This window comes from Nyctereutes procyonoides, unplaced genomic scaffold (assembly GCF_905146905.1).
Source record: "Nyctereutes procyonoides isolate TBG_1078 unplaced genomic scaffold, NYPRO_anot_genome, whole genome shotgun sequence".
Lineage (NCBI taxonomy): Eukaryota > Metazoa > Chordata > Mammalia > Carnivora > Canidae > Nyctereutes > Nyctereutes procyonoides.
In genome coordinates this window covers 52,335,054-52,351,241 of record NW_026575047.1, presented here as the reverse complement: position 1 = coordinate 52,351,241, position 16,188 = coordinate 52,335,054, and the positions used below count along the sequence as shown (strand labels likewise).

The following is a 16,188-nucleotide window of genomic DNA, read 5'->3' as shown; positions in this document are numbered from 1 at the left end:
GAAGGGAGTTTCTCAAATGTGGCAATGTCCTGTTCTTGATCTGGATGCCAGTTACTTGGGTGTGCTTGGTTTGCCTTCTGCTGTGAGTATATCATAATTCAATAAAAATTTCAAAAGGAATGAATTCTAGGGGATGGTAGAGCTACATGTGAAAGGTAAAACAATTAAGCCTCCAGTAGACAACAGCAACAAAATATTTGGGGGCACATGCACAGACATACAACCCTCTAACCAGAAAGGAAAAGATGAATTGAATTACATAAAAATTAGAAACTTCCAGTCATCAAACAATACCATTAAGAGTGGAAAGGCCAGGCAGCCTGGGGTGGCTCAGAGGTTTAGTGCCGCCTTCAGCCCAGGGCCTGATCCTGGAGTCGCGGGATCGAGTCCCACGTTGGGCTCCCTGCACGGAGCCTGCTTCTCCCTCTGCCTGTGTCTCTGCCCCTCTGTCTCTCTCTCTCAAGGTCTCTCATGAATAAATAAGTAAAATCTTAAAAAAAAAAAAAAAAGAGTGGAAAGGCCTGTAAGCAGAAAAATTTTTTCTGTCCCAGACTACATGACCACAGTGAAACTTTGCCCCAACAAAAGAGGACAAAAGATAGTCAATGCGTAGGGCTTTCTGAGCTAAGCTTTTCCTCTGAGGACTCCTCTTGAACTGGACCATTTGAAACCTTGTTCTCACTGCAAAATGGGTTGAGGAAGCTACTTTAGTAGCCTTTTGATTTGAATTGCACCCCAGATTATGATTTGGTGATCTAGGGAATAGGATGTTATCCTAAACAGAACATAATGGACTATAATTTGTGTTTGCTGCATTGATGACTTGTACAAGGACAGTATTTCTGGTCTCTGCGAATTCTTTTGTATTTAAGCAGTTTTAACCAAAAGAAAAAAAAATGCAAAAAGGAGGCCTCAGAGTGTGCTCACATCCAGAATACATAAAGAAATCCCATTAATCAATAAAAAAAAAGTCAGACAATCCAGTAAGAAAAGAAAATGGACCACAGACTTGAATGGGCACTTTGCAAAAGATACCTGAATAGACACCATACATGACAAGGTCCTCAACTTCATTAGTTATTAGAGACAAGCTACTCAAAACAATAGTGCAATACCATTACACATCCATAAGAATCCCCATAATTGTTTCTTATACTAATATTATTTGTTTTTATTTTTTTTATTTTTTAAAGACTTTATTTATTTATTCATGAGAGACACACACAGAGAGAGGCAGAGACACAGGCAGAGGGAGAAGCAGGCTCCATTCAGGGAGCCTGACCTGGGACTTGATCCTGGATCTCCAGGATCATGCCCTGGGCTGAAGGCGGCGCTAAACCGCTGAGCCACCCAGGCTGCCCTACTAATATTATTTGAAAGAGAGTGTGTGTGCATGCACAGGGAGGAGCAGAGGGAGAGGGAGAGAGAATCCCAAGCAGGCTCCTCGCTGAGTCCAATGGTCGTGCTCCATTCCACTACCCGAGATCATGACCTGAGCAGAAATCCAGAGTCCCACGCTTAGCCAACTGAGCCACCCATGCACCCCGAGTCCCCACAGTTATACTGGCAATACTAAAGGGGCTGAGGTTGGAAGCGATGGAAACCCTTGCGCACAGCTAGAGTATGTATATCAGTATTATTTCAGCCTCTTGGCCTGTTAGGCATTACTTATTGATGATAGTATACCCTATGCCCAGAAGCTCTACTCCTGGAGAAACTTGGACACGTGTGCGTTGGATCCACGTACAACAAAAATGCATAGCAGCATTATTCGGAACAGCCCCACGACAAAACGGTCCTAATGTCCATCAACAGCAGAATGGCTAAATTGTGGTCTGAGATATACCATGGGATTCTGCACAGCAGCGAAAAGTAAACAAACCATTGCTGGATGCAACCTGGGATGGATTCCAGTTATAACACAAAACCAAAGACACCAGGCACGGGAGCACGCTGCGTGACTCTGTTTGTATCAAAAGCAAGCAAAAACTAATCTGTGGTGTTGGGATTCCTGGCTGCCTTTGGGAAGGGATGGAGGCTTTCGGAAAAGTGTTCTTTTTTCCGGACCCGGAGGCAGCAACGCAGGTGCGCTGCCTCTGCGGGCATTCTTCACGTTGCAGATTCCTGGTTTGCGCACTTTTCTGTATGCCGTGCTTCTGTTAAACATTTAAGTACCTGGAGGTCACAAGCCTAACCGAAAACTGAACTGTGAGCGGGGCAAGGTCTGGCGCGCTAGGTGGTAGGACGATCCCAGCGGGGCGGGGGGGGGGGGGGAGGGCTGTGATTGACCCTGCCCTGGTGGGGCGGGAATCCTGAAGTCCTGAACCTTTCACTGGATCCCCCGGGTGCCCGTCCCTCCTGGGTGGGGCGAGGGCAGACACAGCGTTTCCTCCCACCTCAAAATGCATTGATGCATGAGAAAGTTCCATTCGGGTGCTATTACATTTTGCTTAACTTGCGGACAAGAGCATCATCAGGAATCAGGGGCCCTCCTTCAAGCACGCCCCAAGGAAAAACCCAGAACCTGAGACACGTTCCGCGCGCTCCAGCAGCTCCGGAGACGACGAGATCGTGGGCGTGGCTCTTCGATTACTTCGGCCTGGGTGCCGAGCGGCGCGCGCATGCGCCGGCTGCGATTGGTGAGGCCTGGCGGCGGGGCGCGGGGTACGCCGGGAAGTCTGGCGGGCGAGAGGCGGCGGGAAGCAGCCGGTGGGCCGCGGCACCGGCAGCGGCAGCGGGAGGCAGCAGGATGGTGAAGCTGACGGCGGAGCTGATCGAGCAGGCGGCTCAGTACACCAACGCCGTGCGGGACCGCGAGCTGGATCTCCGGGGTGAGTCTCGAGGAGTGGGTGGGCCTTCGCGCCCAGCCGCGTGCTCGGATGCTCGGAGGGCCGGCGCTTGGCCCTCGGGCCTGCCGTGTGGGCGCCGAGCCGGACTGTGGCAGCACCGCCCGGGGCTCAGTCTTCCCGGTGCTGCCAGAGACCATCCCTAGGCCCTTCTGAGCCTTGGGTCAGCCTCGTTCCTACTCACACGCCCAGCCAGTCGATCGCTTCCTGGTCCACACCCGTGGGCCTCAGGTAGGCCTTGCTTGGCGTATTTCTCAGTCTGAACTATTTGAGAGCTGGCAAGTTGTTGGTGCTTGTAACGCTAGTGCGCAGCGGCTGGTTGGTTCTTCGTAAACGCGTTCAGGTGTTACTGTGGGAGCGCAGGTAAGATAACGTGTGACCTGTAAATGATGTCGGAGAACAAAAGCGATTGCTTCCGCAAGATTTCTTCCCTCTTACCTTCAGTTGTCCCATATTTCTCTTTTATCAAAGCATTTGAGGGGCACCTGGGTGGTTCGGTCGGTTAAGTGTCTTTGATCCCCAGGGGTCCTAGGATCCAGCCCCGCATTGGGCTCCCTGCTCGGAGGGGAGCCTGCTTCTCCCTCTTTCTCTGCGCGCTGCTCTCCCTGCTTGTGCCCTCTCTCTCTCTCTCTCTCTCTCTCTCTCTCTGAAATTAATAAGTAAAATACTGAGAGGAAAAAAAAAAGATTTTAAAGAGGCTTGCAGTACAAGTTCCCTGTGTAAGGTGGTAGAAGCTCTGAACTATTCAAATTCACGTAGCCATTTCAACCTTAGTAAAGGCTTGGTGGGAAATTGGGAGTGCAGCTGTCTAATCAGCATTTCAAGGAAACGACTTTAGGAATGATGTGAAGAGCAGTTTCTCTGGGAATACAACTTGGGCCTGAGATTTGGCTCCACAGAAGAACACCGCCTGAGGTGCAGCACTGTTGTGGGCTTTGCCTTAAGCTTGGATTCCTTGCTGACAAAGCCAAAGTGCTTTCATTTTGTTGAAATTAAGTGTCGCTCTCTTGGCGAAGATTGATCTTTAACCATCTAAGCGTGAAGTGCATCGAGTGTTGAGGACACTTGTTCTGATACAGCGTTTGCTTTGATATAACCCTTGTTGCTCTGAATTATGTACTTTAACCTTGGCTTGGATTCGTTTCTTTCTTCCGCCAGCACCTAGCACAGTAGTTATGCCCATTTAAGACAAACTCGTGAGGGTTTGGTGAATTGTTCACAGGGTGATGTATTATTGTGTATAAACTGTTGACCTTCAGCTCTGAATTGGAGCTGGGGGAAGTGTACAGTAAGGGAGAACTGTCATGAGATCACAAGGATATATATCCTGGTTAAGTGTTATGAATCTGGCCTGTGGGAATGCAAACAGAGTCAAGAGCTGTTGTCCACAATGTATGAACAAGACTTGGACGCTGACAAAAAAGCAGCTTACAGTGTAAATTCTCATTATGCCATTTATCTATTTCTGGAGCTTTGGTTATAACAGCGTGAGAGACCTTAAAAAATACTCCTGCAAATGTTAGCTACCAATATTACTATTAATAAGTGTCCTCATGATCATAGCCTTTGTCCGTGTTGTCATGATTGACTTCGTGTCCACTCCTAGACTGTGGCAGTGGGCCATCTGATCCTTGTTCCTCATTTTATGTGCCAGATACTTGCACAGTGTTTGGCACAGCACAGGTACCAGGTAAACACTTTCTAAATAAATGGAAGCTTTGAGTCAAATTACCATGAAGTACTGCTAAGGTTTTAAGGTATCTTTTAGCCATATCGATACTTGTGTATTTTTTTTTTCTTCTACTTTGCAGGGTATAAAATTCCTGTCATTGAAAATCTGGGTGCTACCTTAGACCAGTTTGATGCTATTGATTTTTCTGACAACGAAATCAGGAAACTGGATGGTTTTCCTTTGTTGAGAAGGCTGAAAACATTATTAGTGAACAACAATAGAATATGGTAAGTGTCTGCTAGTGGAGAGTAATCCCCCCCCCACCGCCCAGAGTAAATATTGCAGCATTCCCTGAAGAAGCCATAGTACATATATTGCCAGTTGAGTCTACGTTTGTTTGTTTGTTTGTTTATTTATTTATTTATTTATTTATTTATTTAGATTGTATTTACTTATTCAAGAGAGACATGGAGAGAGAGGCAGAGACACAACACAGGCAGAGGGAGAAGCAGGCTCCATGCAGGGAGCCCCATGCAGGACTCCACCACAGGTCTCCAGGGTCACACCCTGGACTGTAGGCAGCGCTAAACTGCTGGGCCAGTGGGGCTGACCTATGTATGTCTTTTTTTTTTTTTTTTTTAATGTATTTCTTTTTAAAACAAGCTGCACTTTTGCCATATAGGCCCATAGATTAACTTGGTAATGGTCTTGTTTTTATTTGCATTTGTTCAGAAATACTTATATATTCATGGTAATAGATATTTAAATTGCAAATATTCTGTTTTGTGCATATTTTGGCTTCTAAAACTAATTGTAATTATCAGAGGGATTATATTTAGAAGATATGTAAAGTTCAACAATTTTATACAGATAGATAGACTGATTTATTTTAGGAAATGAAAGCCCGTGCCTGAGAGCAGGGAGCAGTGCAAAGGGAGAGAAATCCTCAAGCAGCTTCCCCACTGAGTGTAAACCTCCTTGTGGGGCTTTGTTGCAGCACCCTGAGATCGAGACCTGGGCTGAAATCAAGAGTCAGGCGCTTAACTGACTGAGCCACCCTGGCACCCCCAACAGTTATATTTTTGGCTGAATGAATGTCTCTACCTCACACCCTCTGCCATTTGTTTTTCTTCACAACTGATGTTTAGAATTTTACTTATATATATATATTTTTTAAGATTTTTATTTATTTATTTATTCATAGACACACACACAGAGAGAGGAAGAGAGGCAGAGGCACAGGCAGAGGGAGAGGCAGGCTCCACACCGGGAACCCGACATGGGTCTCAATCCCGGGACTCCAGGATCGCGCCCTGAGCCAAAGGCAGGCGCTAAACCGCTGAGCCACCCAGGGATCCCCAATCTCTGAGTAAATTCTATCAAAAAAAAGTTGTTGAAAGTCAATAGACAATGTTTTTAAGAAGTATTAGGTAGTGACTTTCTTATTTTTTTATTTTTAAAGATTATTTATTTTAGAGAGAGCACACACATGCTCAGATGCAAGTGGAGGAGGGAGGGACAAAAGGGGAGAATCCAAAGCTGACTCTCCAGTGAGCATGGAGCCTGGCACAGGGCTCCCTACCAAGACCCTGAGATCACAACTTGAGCCAAAATCAGGAGTCAGACGCTCAACTGACTGAGGCACCTCAGTGACTTGCTTTTTAAAAATGTCGTATTTCAGGGGTACCTGGGTGTCTCAGTGGTTGAGCATCTGCCTTTGGCTCAGGTCGTGATCCCAGGGTTCTGGGATCAAGTCCTATATCCAGCTCCCCACAGGGAGCCTGCTTCTCCCCCTGCCTGTGTCTCGGACTCTCTCTCTATCTCTCATGAATAAATAAAATCTTTAAAAAATTTTTTTCTTATGGATTTAACCATTCCCTGATGTAGTTGTTGTTTGTTGTGTACCTGAGGTGTGAATGCAGAGCCACTTGTACTTCTGTGCTACCTGCACAAAAGTTCTACACAGGAGTTTCTTCTTCTCTTAGCTTTCAGTAGATAGTGTGGTGATGGAAGGAACCCCAGGCAACCCTTGGGAGGCCTAGGTTCTAAAATCACCCCACTTCCGCCACTAACCTTGTGACCCCAGACAAGGTTTTCCCTTTCATGCTTCATTTTCCCTGTCAGATAGGGTGGTGGAACAAAGATCTCTAAAGTTCTTTCACCTTTAGAGTCTGAAATCTTCTGTTCAAGGACTTAGATAAAATGGTTAGCTTACCTACTTTTTTTTTTCCACTTTTACAGAAGTCTTTTATTTTCATTTTAGCCGTATAGGTGAGGGACTTGATCAGGCTCTACCCTGTCTGACAGAACTCATTCTCACCAACAATAGTCTTGTGGAGCTGGTAAGTCCAACCGGGTGAGGGGGGTGTATTTGGGGGAGGAATTAAAGGTGCTACTTGCCTCTTACAACTTAGAAAGTCCAGAAAGTTTTTTCATTATCCATCATCCTTTATCTTCTTAATTCAAGATCAGGGCCTCGTTCGGTTAAATAGCCTTTTCCACTCTGTAGCTCATCTTTTTTTTTTTTTTTTTTTTTTTTTTAAATGATTTTATTTATTCATGAGAGACAGAGAGGCAGACACAGGCAGAGGGAGAAGCAGGCTCCATGCAGGGAGCCCTATGTGGGACTCAATCCTGGGTCTCCAGGATCCCGCCCTGGGCTGAAGGTGGTGCTAAACCACTGAGCCACCCAGGCTGCCCTTCCTTCGGATTCTTAAAGGAGTACTTAACTCCAAAAGTAAGAGAGCACTGACTGGTCAGGCTGTCTTTTCTAAAATATACCAGATTTTCAACCCAAAATGCACATTCATAGGAAATGTGTGCCAGGATAGAGGCTGTATTTTTATGTATATTGTATTTATATTTAAAGCTGTTTGTAAAGATGAAGGCTGAGTTTGTGCTATCAGTTACTGGAAAAGGTGTGTTAAAGTCTCATACATTGGGACGCCTGGGTGGCTTGGTGGTTAAGTATCTGCCTTTGGCCCAGGGCATGATTCTGGAGTCCCGGGCCCATATTGGGCTCCCTGCATGGAGTCTGCTTCTCCCTCTGCCTGTTGTCTCTGCTTATCTCTGTGTCTCTCATGAGTAAATAAATAAAATCTTAAAAAAAAAAAATCTCCTACATCTTCCTGGATTTGACAGGGAGTTGTATTTTAGTTATGTATTTTGAAGTTCACTTAGTTGATATACACAAATTTTAAATTGTTAATACCTTCCTGGTAAACTAACCTTTTTAATATTGTGTCGTGCTCCTCTTTATCTTTTTTAGTGATATTTTACCCTGTTTATTTTATCTGTATAATTAGGCCCAAACAAGCTTTCTTTTAGTTAGTATTTGTATAATTTTTTCTATCCAAAATTAACTTCAGGCTTTACTGTAACTTATGTTTTAGATTTATCTCTTGAAAACAGCGAATGATAAGATTGTTTTGTGAAATCCAGTGTGAAGTCTTTCTTTTAAATGAAGTATTTGGTCTGCTTACATTTAATTTAATTACTGGTGTATTTGAGTTTGTCTTCTCACTTTTTCTGGAGTTATTGTTTGACCCACTCATCATTCATTTCTTTTTCTCTCTTTTACTGTGTTCACTCTTGTGTGTGTGTGTGTGTGTGTCTCTGTCATTCTTTTCCTAAGAGTGTAGGAATTACTCATTCCTATTCTTAGTATTCTAGGAACAAAAATACGTATTTATTACAGTTTTGAGTTAACCAATACCTCTAGTTTCTTAAACAATAGTGACCTTAAACATTTCAAACCCCCCACATATTATTTACTTAATTCTGTCTTTAAGAAACCCATCAAGACATTGTTTTCCACAGTTTATGTGTGTCTCTGTGTAACAAAAGTAGCCATTCGTTGTTCCTTTTTGTTTTGTTTTTTTTTGCAGCTTTATTGAGGTTTGAGTGATAAATAAAAATTGTATGTGTTTAAGATGCAAAGTGTGATTTTGATAGATGTATAGTTTTGAAGTGGTCACTATTACCAAATTCACATATTCGTCACTCAGGTATTTACTATTTTATTTGTAGGGTAAGAGTACTTGAGATCTATTATCAGCGAATTTCAAGTATACAGTAGTAAATAGTCCCCATGTCAAACAGAACTTACTTGTCTTATAACTGAAAGTTTGTACTCTGATCAGTAGCTCATTTCCCCTCCTCCCCCACACTTCAGCCTCTAGTAACCACCATTCTTTTTTTTTTTTTAATTTTTTTAAATTTTTAATTATTTATGATAGTCACACAGAGAGAGAGAGAGAGGCAGACTCACAGGCAGAGAGAGAAGCAGGCTCCATGCACTGGGAGCCCGACGTGGGATTTGATCCCGGGTCTCCGGGATCGCGCCCTGGGCCAAAGGCAGGCGCTAAACCGCTGCGCCACCCAGGGTTCCCAGTAACCACCATTCAACTCCGTGTTGCTGAGAGTTGTTCGTTTTTCTTTAATTATTAGATTACACATACGAGTGAGATCATTCGATGTTTGTCTTTGTCTTCTTTTAGGTCATCTTTTGTATCCCTTTTAGGGGTGACATGCCAGTGGCATGCTCTAGAGCTCCCTCTGATGGTTGGTTGTGAAGCATTTAAAAATGGCAACCAGGGGCAGCCTTGGTGGCCCAGTGGTTTGGCGCCGCCTTCAGCCCGGGGTATGATCCTGGAGATTCTGCATCGGGCTCCCTGCATGGAGCCTGCTTCTCCCTCTGCCTGTGTCTCCGCCTGCCTTTCTCTCTCTCTCTCTCTCTCTCTCTCTCTCTCTCTCTCTCTCATGAATGAATGAATGAATAAATAAAATCTTTAAAAAAAAATAAAATCTTAAAAAAATAAAATAAAAATGGCAGCCTGTTTTCTTAACTTCTACTCTGTACCCCTGTACTTTTCTCTCATTATTCCTTTTGCCTTGTCCTCAATTTCAGTCTGGTCCTACCAGTCTATCCTCATTGTAGGGCTTTGTCCTGGAAAGGATACCATTTGTGTTTAGTATGAAGAATGAGGGCCAGAATTGCCCAGCTGCTTCAGGACTTAATGTACTCCTTATTGGGAGATACATAGCTGTTGGCTGCTGTTCTCAGACTGAACTCTTGGTCATTTTGGGGTATTCACATTTGTCATAAGCCTTTCTGCTGTCCTGCTGTTGCTTCCTGTACAAATGCTGGCCCCCAAGCCAGTCTTGCAGCTCTCACAATGGTCTGTCTCTACCTGCTAGGATTCTTGCCAGAATGCCTTTTCGTCTAGGTTAATTGTAGTTGTTGACCATAGGCTTTTGGTTTTGCTATCCTTGTTGAACTGTATCTTATGGGATAATTTGGGAAGAATCAAAAACTAACTTGCCTTTATCCCATAATTGTGTCCTTTTTCTTCCCCCTATACTCTTTGTCCTTGAATAATTATCTAAAGCAGTTTGAGGGAACCTTGAATAAAGGTGCCTGGCCTCAACGATGATATGCCTGTGTCACCACCAGGTATGTCCAGGTACTAGTGGGAAAAACCGCCTTACCCCAAGATCCAGTTTGAGGTTCCTTGTGTGAATAATTTGCTCTGAAGTCACATAAACTTTGATATATATTTCTTTTCTAAATAATTCTTTTAAATTCTAGCCCTTTTGAGCTTGCTACAGGAAATACAATTTTTTTGGGGGGGTCTCTTAATATTGAGACAGAAGCTGTTATGGCTAGGATTTTCAGTTTAAGAAGTTCAAGTCTACTTAACAGTTTAGTCAGTAATTTACTAAGCATCGGTGATGTGCTAGTATTGTGCTAGGTGCTAGGGCATTAAGGAAATAAAAGATAGGAGTCCCTGCTCCAAAGGCATCTGCCATGTCAGAGTATCAGAATAGCCTATGGTATTCATGTTCTTACCTCTGGCCATTTCTTTTACAGGGTGACCTAGACCCTTTGGCATCTCTCAAATCACTGACTTACCTAAGGTATGGAAATGATCTGTGGTGGTGACAGTTAAGTCCTTTATAATAGCACTATTACCAGCCTTGATCTTAGAGCAAACAGTTAGTAAGAAGGACCTTTGAAAAACAAGGACTAAAAATGTGAAACCTCCCCAATGTGAATTTAATAACTGCAACATGACAAAATTGACTCATCTGATTCCATTAAAATGGACCTCTTAAATGCTGCACTGTAAGATTGGCATTATGTTATTCCTTTTCTTGTAGTATTCTGAGAAATCCTGTAACAAACAAGAAGCATTATAGACTGTATGTAATTTATAAAGTTCCGCAAGTCAGAGTACTGGATTTCCAGAAAGTGAAACTAAAAGTAAGTATTATTCTGCGGGTTATAAGTCATTGTAGACTTGTGTGTGTCATTTTATACTTTTGTTACTGATTTTTTTTTAATTGCCTAATGAGTTTTCCTATTGGTTTGTAATAAAAGTGTGGGAAGGAAAATGTTAAGTCCTCTATTTTTCATAGCAGAGTTTATATAGTAGGACTTTGAGTTAAAGCTGTCTTACATGGTAGTGTTGGTCATTCAGAGGTAGTACAATATCAGAGCAACCATGAGCACCATCAACAACAGATCGTTTAGATCCACTCCCTTGTGGGGACCTTAGTATAATCCATTTTTCAGCAGCTGTAATTGTTAGAATGATTTTCTCTTTACTAGGTGTGTTTTTGGTTTGTGTGTGGTTTGAGTTTTTTGTTTTTTCTTTTTAAACATTCTTAGTTCCTCCAGACCCCTTCCTCGAAACTAGGAGGGGGAACTTTCTTCAGGGAGCTTTCATCAGAGAAGGCAAGGCAATTTGTCTCCTTTTAATTTGAAATTGGCTTTTTGGTATTTTTACCAGCCCCGAGTGTTTCAGGAGAGTTTCCTTCCATGTTTTCTGAGGAATGCATTTAAATGCATGTGGTATTCCTATTTCCATTAACTCTGTGTGTGGTGTTGCTGTAGGAGCGTCAGGAAGCAGAGAAAATGTTCAAGGGCAAACGGGGTGCACAACTTGCAAAGGATATTGCCAGGAGAAGCAAAACGTAAGATACAGATAATCCAACTTCACTCCACTTCACCTTCAGAAACACTATCTGTCTGGCTTTTTGCCCTCCTACAGAATTAAACAAAACACCTGTGACTAACACAGTATTGAATTCGTGTGATGATAGCCCCGTGACCATCACTGGTCCACACATCACATGAGATTTCCATCAGGTTAGCAAATACTTCCATGTTCAGGCTTAATGCGACATTGTATACTTCCTGCTTCTTCTCTATAGGAAGATGAACTGGGTGGTGTTTCTGAAGGAGGGAGTTTCTTGTATCAGTTTGTTAACAAAGATAAGATACTACACTGGTTGAATTACTTTCAAAAGCTTTTTTGAAAGTAAAAGAGAAGCAGTTTCCCTTGTCTGGATTTAACAGTTGCATTCTTCCCTCTCCTTTCCCCTCCCAAGTTTCAATCCAGGTGCTGGTTTGCCAACTGACAAAAAGAAAGGTGGGCCATCTCCAGGGGATGTAGAAGCAATCAAGGTAATAACGGGTTAGGACTCTTGGACTGGAAAGAGTTGCCGTGGGTTTTAGGACATGAAATATGTAATTGACCAAATTCTAAACATTGTAGTGTCCCCCCCCCCCCAAGAGTTAGGTTCCTGCTATGTTCCTTGTAAGGAAGGAACTAGCTTAAAGTTACTACCTGATTTTGACTTGAATTATTTACATGAGCCAGTCACAGCAGAGGCAGCTCTGGTTCTTTGTCATTTTCCCAGGATCTATGGTTTTTTGTTTTGTTTTGTTTTGTTTTGTTTTTTTAAATAGTTAAATTACCTTAGCATGTTGTCTCAGTGTTTGCCTTAGCTTTTCAAAGATTTGCTGTCTGAAAGATCTGTTAATCATGGGATATCCTAATTTCATAATACTGCTTCCTAGATTATCCAGTAACATAGTTCCAAAAAGGTGCTTTAATTCACTAAATTGTTAGGACATGTGCAATGATTATTTTCTCTCTTGTAAGAGGGTCCACATCCATCTACCAATTTGGGGAATTTATGACTTGGTTTGATTTCAACATGACAATAAAATTCTTACCCCAGCACAACTGTTTAGTAGTCCACCTCACAGAGTTGCCGTGGACTTCTGTAGGGTTTTCTGTGTGATTGACACTTGGATGCAATAAACTGGTCATGTCCATTGTTTTCTGTCCTCCAGAATGCTATAGCAAATGCGTCAACCCTGGCTGAGGTGGAGCGGCTGAAGGGCTTGCTACAGTCCGGTCAGATACCTGGCAGAGAACGCAGATCAGGTCAGGACATGACTTCCAAATAAATTAATGTTATTGAAGTGATTCCAAAACAGTTCAGATGCTATGACCCCAGAAATGCTTGCATCAACGTACACGAAATCCCTCTATATGCTCTTCAAAGAGAAGTTGTTTGATGTAGAATATTATGATATAGGACTCTGAGAGTTTTTGATGTAAAAGTTGAAACATACATTATTCCCCAGCCATGCAGTGAAACCGAACACTAGAGTAACCTTGTAGATTTGGACCCGTGTGTGTGTGTGTCTGTGTGTGTAGGATAGATACCTTACTACTTGGAAACACAAGCCCCAGGCGCAAACAGCATGAAGCTCAGATCTTAGCCTCACCGGCTCTATCTTTAGGTGAATTTCTTCATCCTCACTTAATTTTAAGTCCATATCTTCATTTTAAATTTTGAAGTAACATATAGTAACAACTTCAAAAGGTTTTTGGGAGGATAAGTAAGACAGTTCATAGATAGCACTTACAACGTTAGCCTAAATTTTCGGTAAGCTTTGGCTATTCTGATATTTGAAGGCCAACTTTGTGACAGGATGTTGGAGGTGTAAAGTAAAAACTACTCAACATAACACATAATATAAGTTTTGATATGGATGTAACTGAGGGCTTCTACCTCGCCTGGCAACTCAGGGAAAGTTCCCTTGAGCAATCATGTTTGAACGGAAGCAAAAAATGAGTAAGACATTAATTAGACCAGTGGTTCCCACTATGTAGCTCTTGAGCCTGCAGGTATCTCAGAGGTGAGAACTTTGTATAAGGACACTAGTGTGTTACTTGCTTTTTCCCCCATTATTGACATTTGCAATGCTGGTGCAGGAGTAGTGGTGGGTAAAATTGCTGGTGTCTTGGCACAGATCAAAGCAGTGGCCCAAAGGATATTAGTAGTCATCATTGTAAACTACTGTGGACTCTCAGTAAGAGAACTGCTTCCCTTGTGAAGCAGAGAGATGAATGTTATCAAATATCACCTTTTAAGTGCACATCTTTTGATATTCTGGGTTGCAAGAGGGGGGTGTGCATGAGCACATGCCTAAGTTGGACGGTTGTCTCCTTGCACTCATGCAGTGGTTTTAATTGAGAGGCAGGCATCTTCTTGAACACGAAGTAAACTGGTCACTTTAAGGAAAATGAGATACATCTATGGATTTTCAAGTAAGTATGGAAAGTTTATTGATAAGGTTTCAGGCTCCATCTTGTACACTAACCCTTCAGAAACTACCACTTTTGTCAAGTTTTAGCATAGACTCGGAAAACCCACAATTGTCCTCAAAGACTGTTAGAATACTCCTTCCTTTCCTAGCTGCACATCTGTGTGAGGCCGATTTTCTTCATCCTTCAGTGAAAACAATGTATTGCAGCAGTGGATTGATGAAGCCAGTACCTACCAGGTCCAGCTGGATGCTCTTCATTAGACATTCCAGAGATAGGCAAAAAAAAAAAAAAAATGAAGAATACTAAGCTTCTCACTTAATATTTTTGTTTTGGAAAATGTTCTTTTTTTATAAAAACATAAAAGTTAATGTGTAGCAGAGACTTTTTTTAAGGAATTACTGTTTTTTAAAATACTGGGTTTTTTTTAAATTTATTTTTATTTTTTATTTTTTTTTAAATTTTTATTTATTTATGATAGTCACAGAGAGAGAAAGAGAGAGAGGCAGAGACATAGGCAGAGGGAGAAGCAGGCTCCATGCACCGGGAGCCCGATGTGGGACTTGATCCCGGGTCTCCAGGATCGTGCCCCGGGCCAAAGGCAGGTGCCAAACCGCTGCGCCACCCAGGGATCCCTAAAATACTGTTTTAATGTCTAATACAGTGTTGGTGAATTTAATACTGTATTGATAAATGTACATAAACAAAAGCTCTTTGTGCCCTAAAACTAAAGTGTTTGTGAATTGCTGAACTAAACAAAAGCAGAGTGGCATTCTAGTGGCAAAGTGGGTGGAGGAAGGGCACAGACAAAAGCACCTATGGCAAATAGGATACTTGCACACTTTTACTGAAAGAGGCCAGTATGAGTGAAGTTCAAGGCACAGGGAGAACGTGGTGAGACGAGCCAACAGAGAAAGCATGCAGTAGGCCACAGTACCTGCAGACTGTAACAGATGTGATCTTCTGAGAGCATTGGAAGTCTGTCAAAGGTTTTCAAGGCTCAGTGGTTGGTTGCAGGTTGCTTATTGTGATTGTCATATGACAGAAATACTGAGTTTATTTGTTTTCCCTAATATGTTTCATTTGGGCCTTAGGATCTCTTGGGATTTTCACTGTGATCTGGAAATTAACTGGGGAGAGGAAGGTGGACATGGTTCAGGGTACTCTGTAGATTTCAGTGGGCCTAGGCTTCTGAGTTTGCCAAAACTTGACTGACATTCTTATCTTGGTAGTTTGGTATCAAGAAAACTGATGTTGGGGCTAACTGTAGAAGCAGTGGGCTTAAACAAGACTAATTTTTCCAAACCGTGACAGAGTTAAAACATTTCCTTTTTCAGAATACATTGGCCAGATTGTCTGTCATAAATTGATGAGCAAATATAAGACTTTGGTTGTTGCCAAATTTTCTCTAATTTAGAGACCCTAAAGGCACTGAGTATTCCCATTTTCTTTGCCATTTTATGGTAATGGTAAGAACAAAACAAAGTATAAGCTTTTTAGCTTCACAAAAAATGAATTATCAACCCAAAATGGGTTATTAGAATGTCAGGCAGGGAGTTTGACTTTTATAAAGCACCTTTGTGGCCCATTCCCTAGGAATTGACCATCCCTTCCCATACCTGCCAAAGATGGGTAGTCTCTGGACCATAAGGTCTTTGAGGGCAGGTGTTGTTGGGTTTTTGTACCTAGTCGAGGAACTAGCAGGCAGTAGCTTCACAGAATGGCCACTCGCATATGGAGTAAGCACATGCTCTAAAATCAATATGACATCTGGCTTTGTGTTTTTCTTTAGGCCCCACTGATGATGGTGAAGAGGAGATGGAAGAAGACACAGTCACAAATGGGTCCTGAGCAGTGTGGCCCAAGTATCTGCAGGATGTATAATATGCATACCTGGGACAAGTCATGTTTTCTTGAACTTGGAATAATAACCTTGTTTGAGTCAGCAAAGTGGAGCTTAGAAGCATTGTTGAAATGCTTAAGACTGCTGCCCGTAATTTTGTAATACTATAAATTTTGAAATCTAAATGCCAGTTTTCTACAAATAGTAAAAATGTGACATTCACTGTGCTGCCAAGCTGTCTGTCATCGGGCAGGGGTGGGTGGGTGTGCAGTGCTGTGAGGTATATGGACATGTGGAGGTTGGAAATGACAGAAGTCAATGTTTCTAGATAGGCTTCCCAGGCCTCTCTAAAATGTTTAGATTTTTAAGTTCTTAATAAAACTCAAGATAATCTGCTGCCAGTGGTTATCAGTAAGA

The 16,188-nt window shown here is 42.4% G+C and overlaps 1 protein-coding gene across 1 annotated transcript; it reads left to right on the top strand.

Moving 5' to 3' along the window:
• The first annotated feature begins 2,342 nt into the window (after positions 1-2,342).
• SNRPA1 (small nuclear ribonucleoprotein polypeptide A') lies at positions 2,343-16,188 on the top strand. The gene is made up of 9 exons (XM_055326426.1): positions 2,343-2,831; positions 4,658-4,805; positions 6,782-6,860; positions 10,391-10,437; positions 10,681-10,783; positions 11,417-11,496; positions 11,914-11,989; positions 12,665-12,758; positions 15,721-16,188. The coding sequence occupies exons 1-9, from the start codon at positions 2,411-2,413 to the stop codon at positions 15,777-15,779; spliced, it is 1,107 nt and encodes a 368-aa protein (XP_055182401.1). The 5' UTR covers positions 2,343-2,410; the 3' UTR covers positions 15,780-16,188.

Coding starts and splice junctions, on each gene's coding strand:
- SNRPA1 (XM_055326426.1), top strand. CDS start 2,411: ATGCATGAGAAAGTTCCATTCGGGTGCTATTACATTTTGCTTAACTTG. Junction 10,438..10,680: donor AAATCACTGACTTACCTAAG/GTATGGAAATGA, acceptor CTTTTCTTGTAG/TATTCTGAGAAATCCTGTAA. Junction 11,990..12,664: donor GGGATGTAGAAGCAATCAAG/GTAATAACGGGT, acceptor TCTGTCCTCCAG/AATGCTATAGCAAATGCGTC.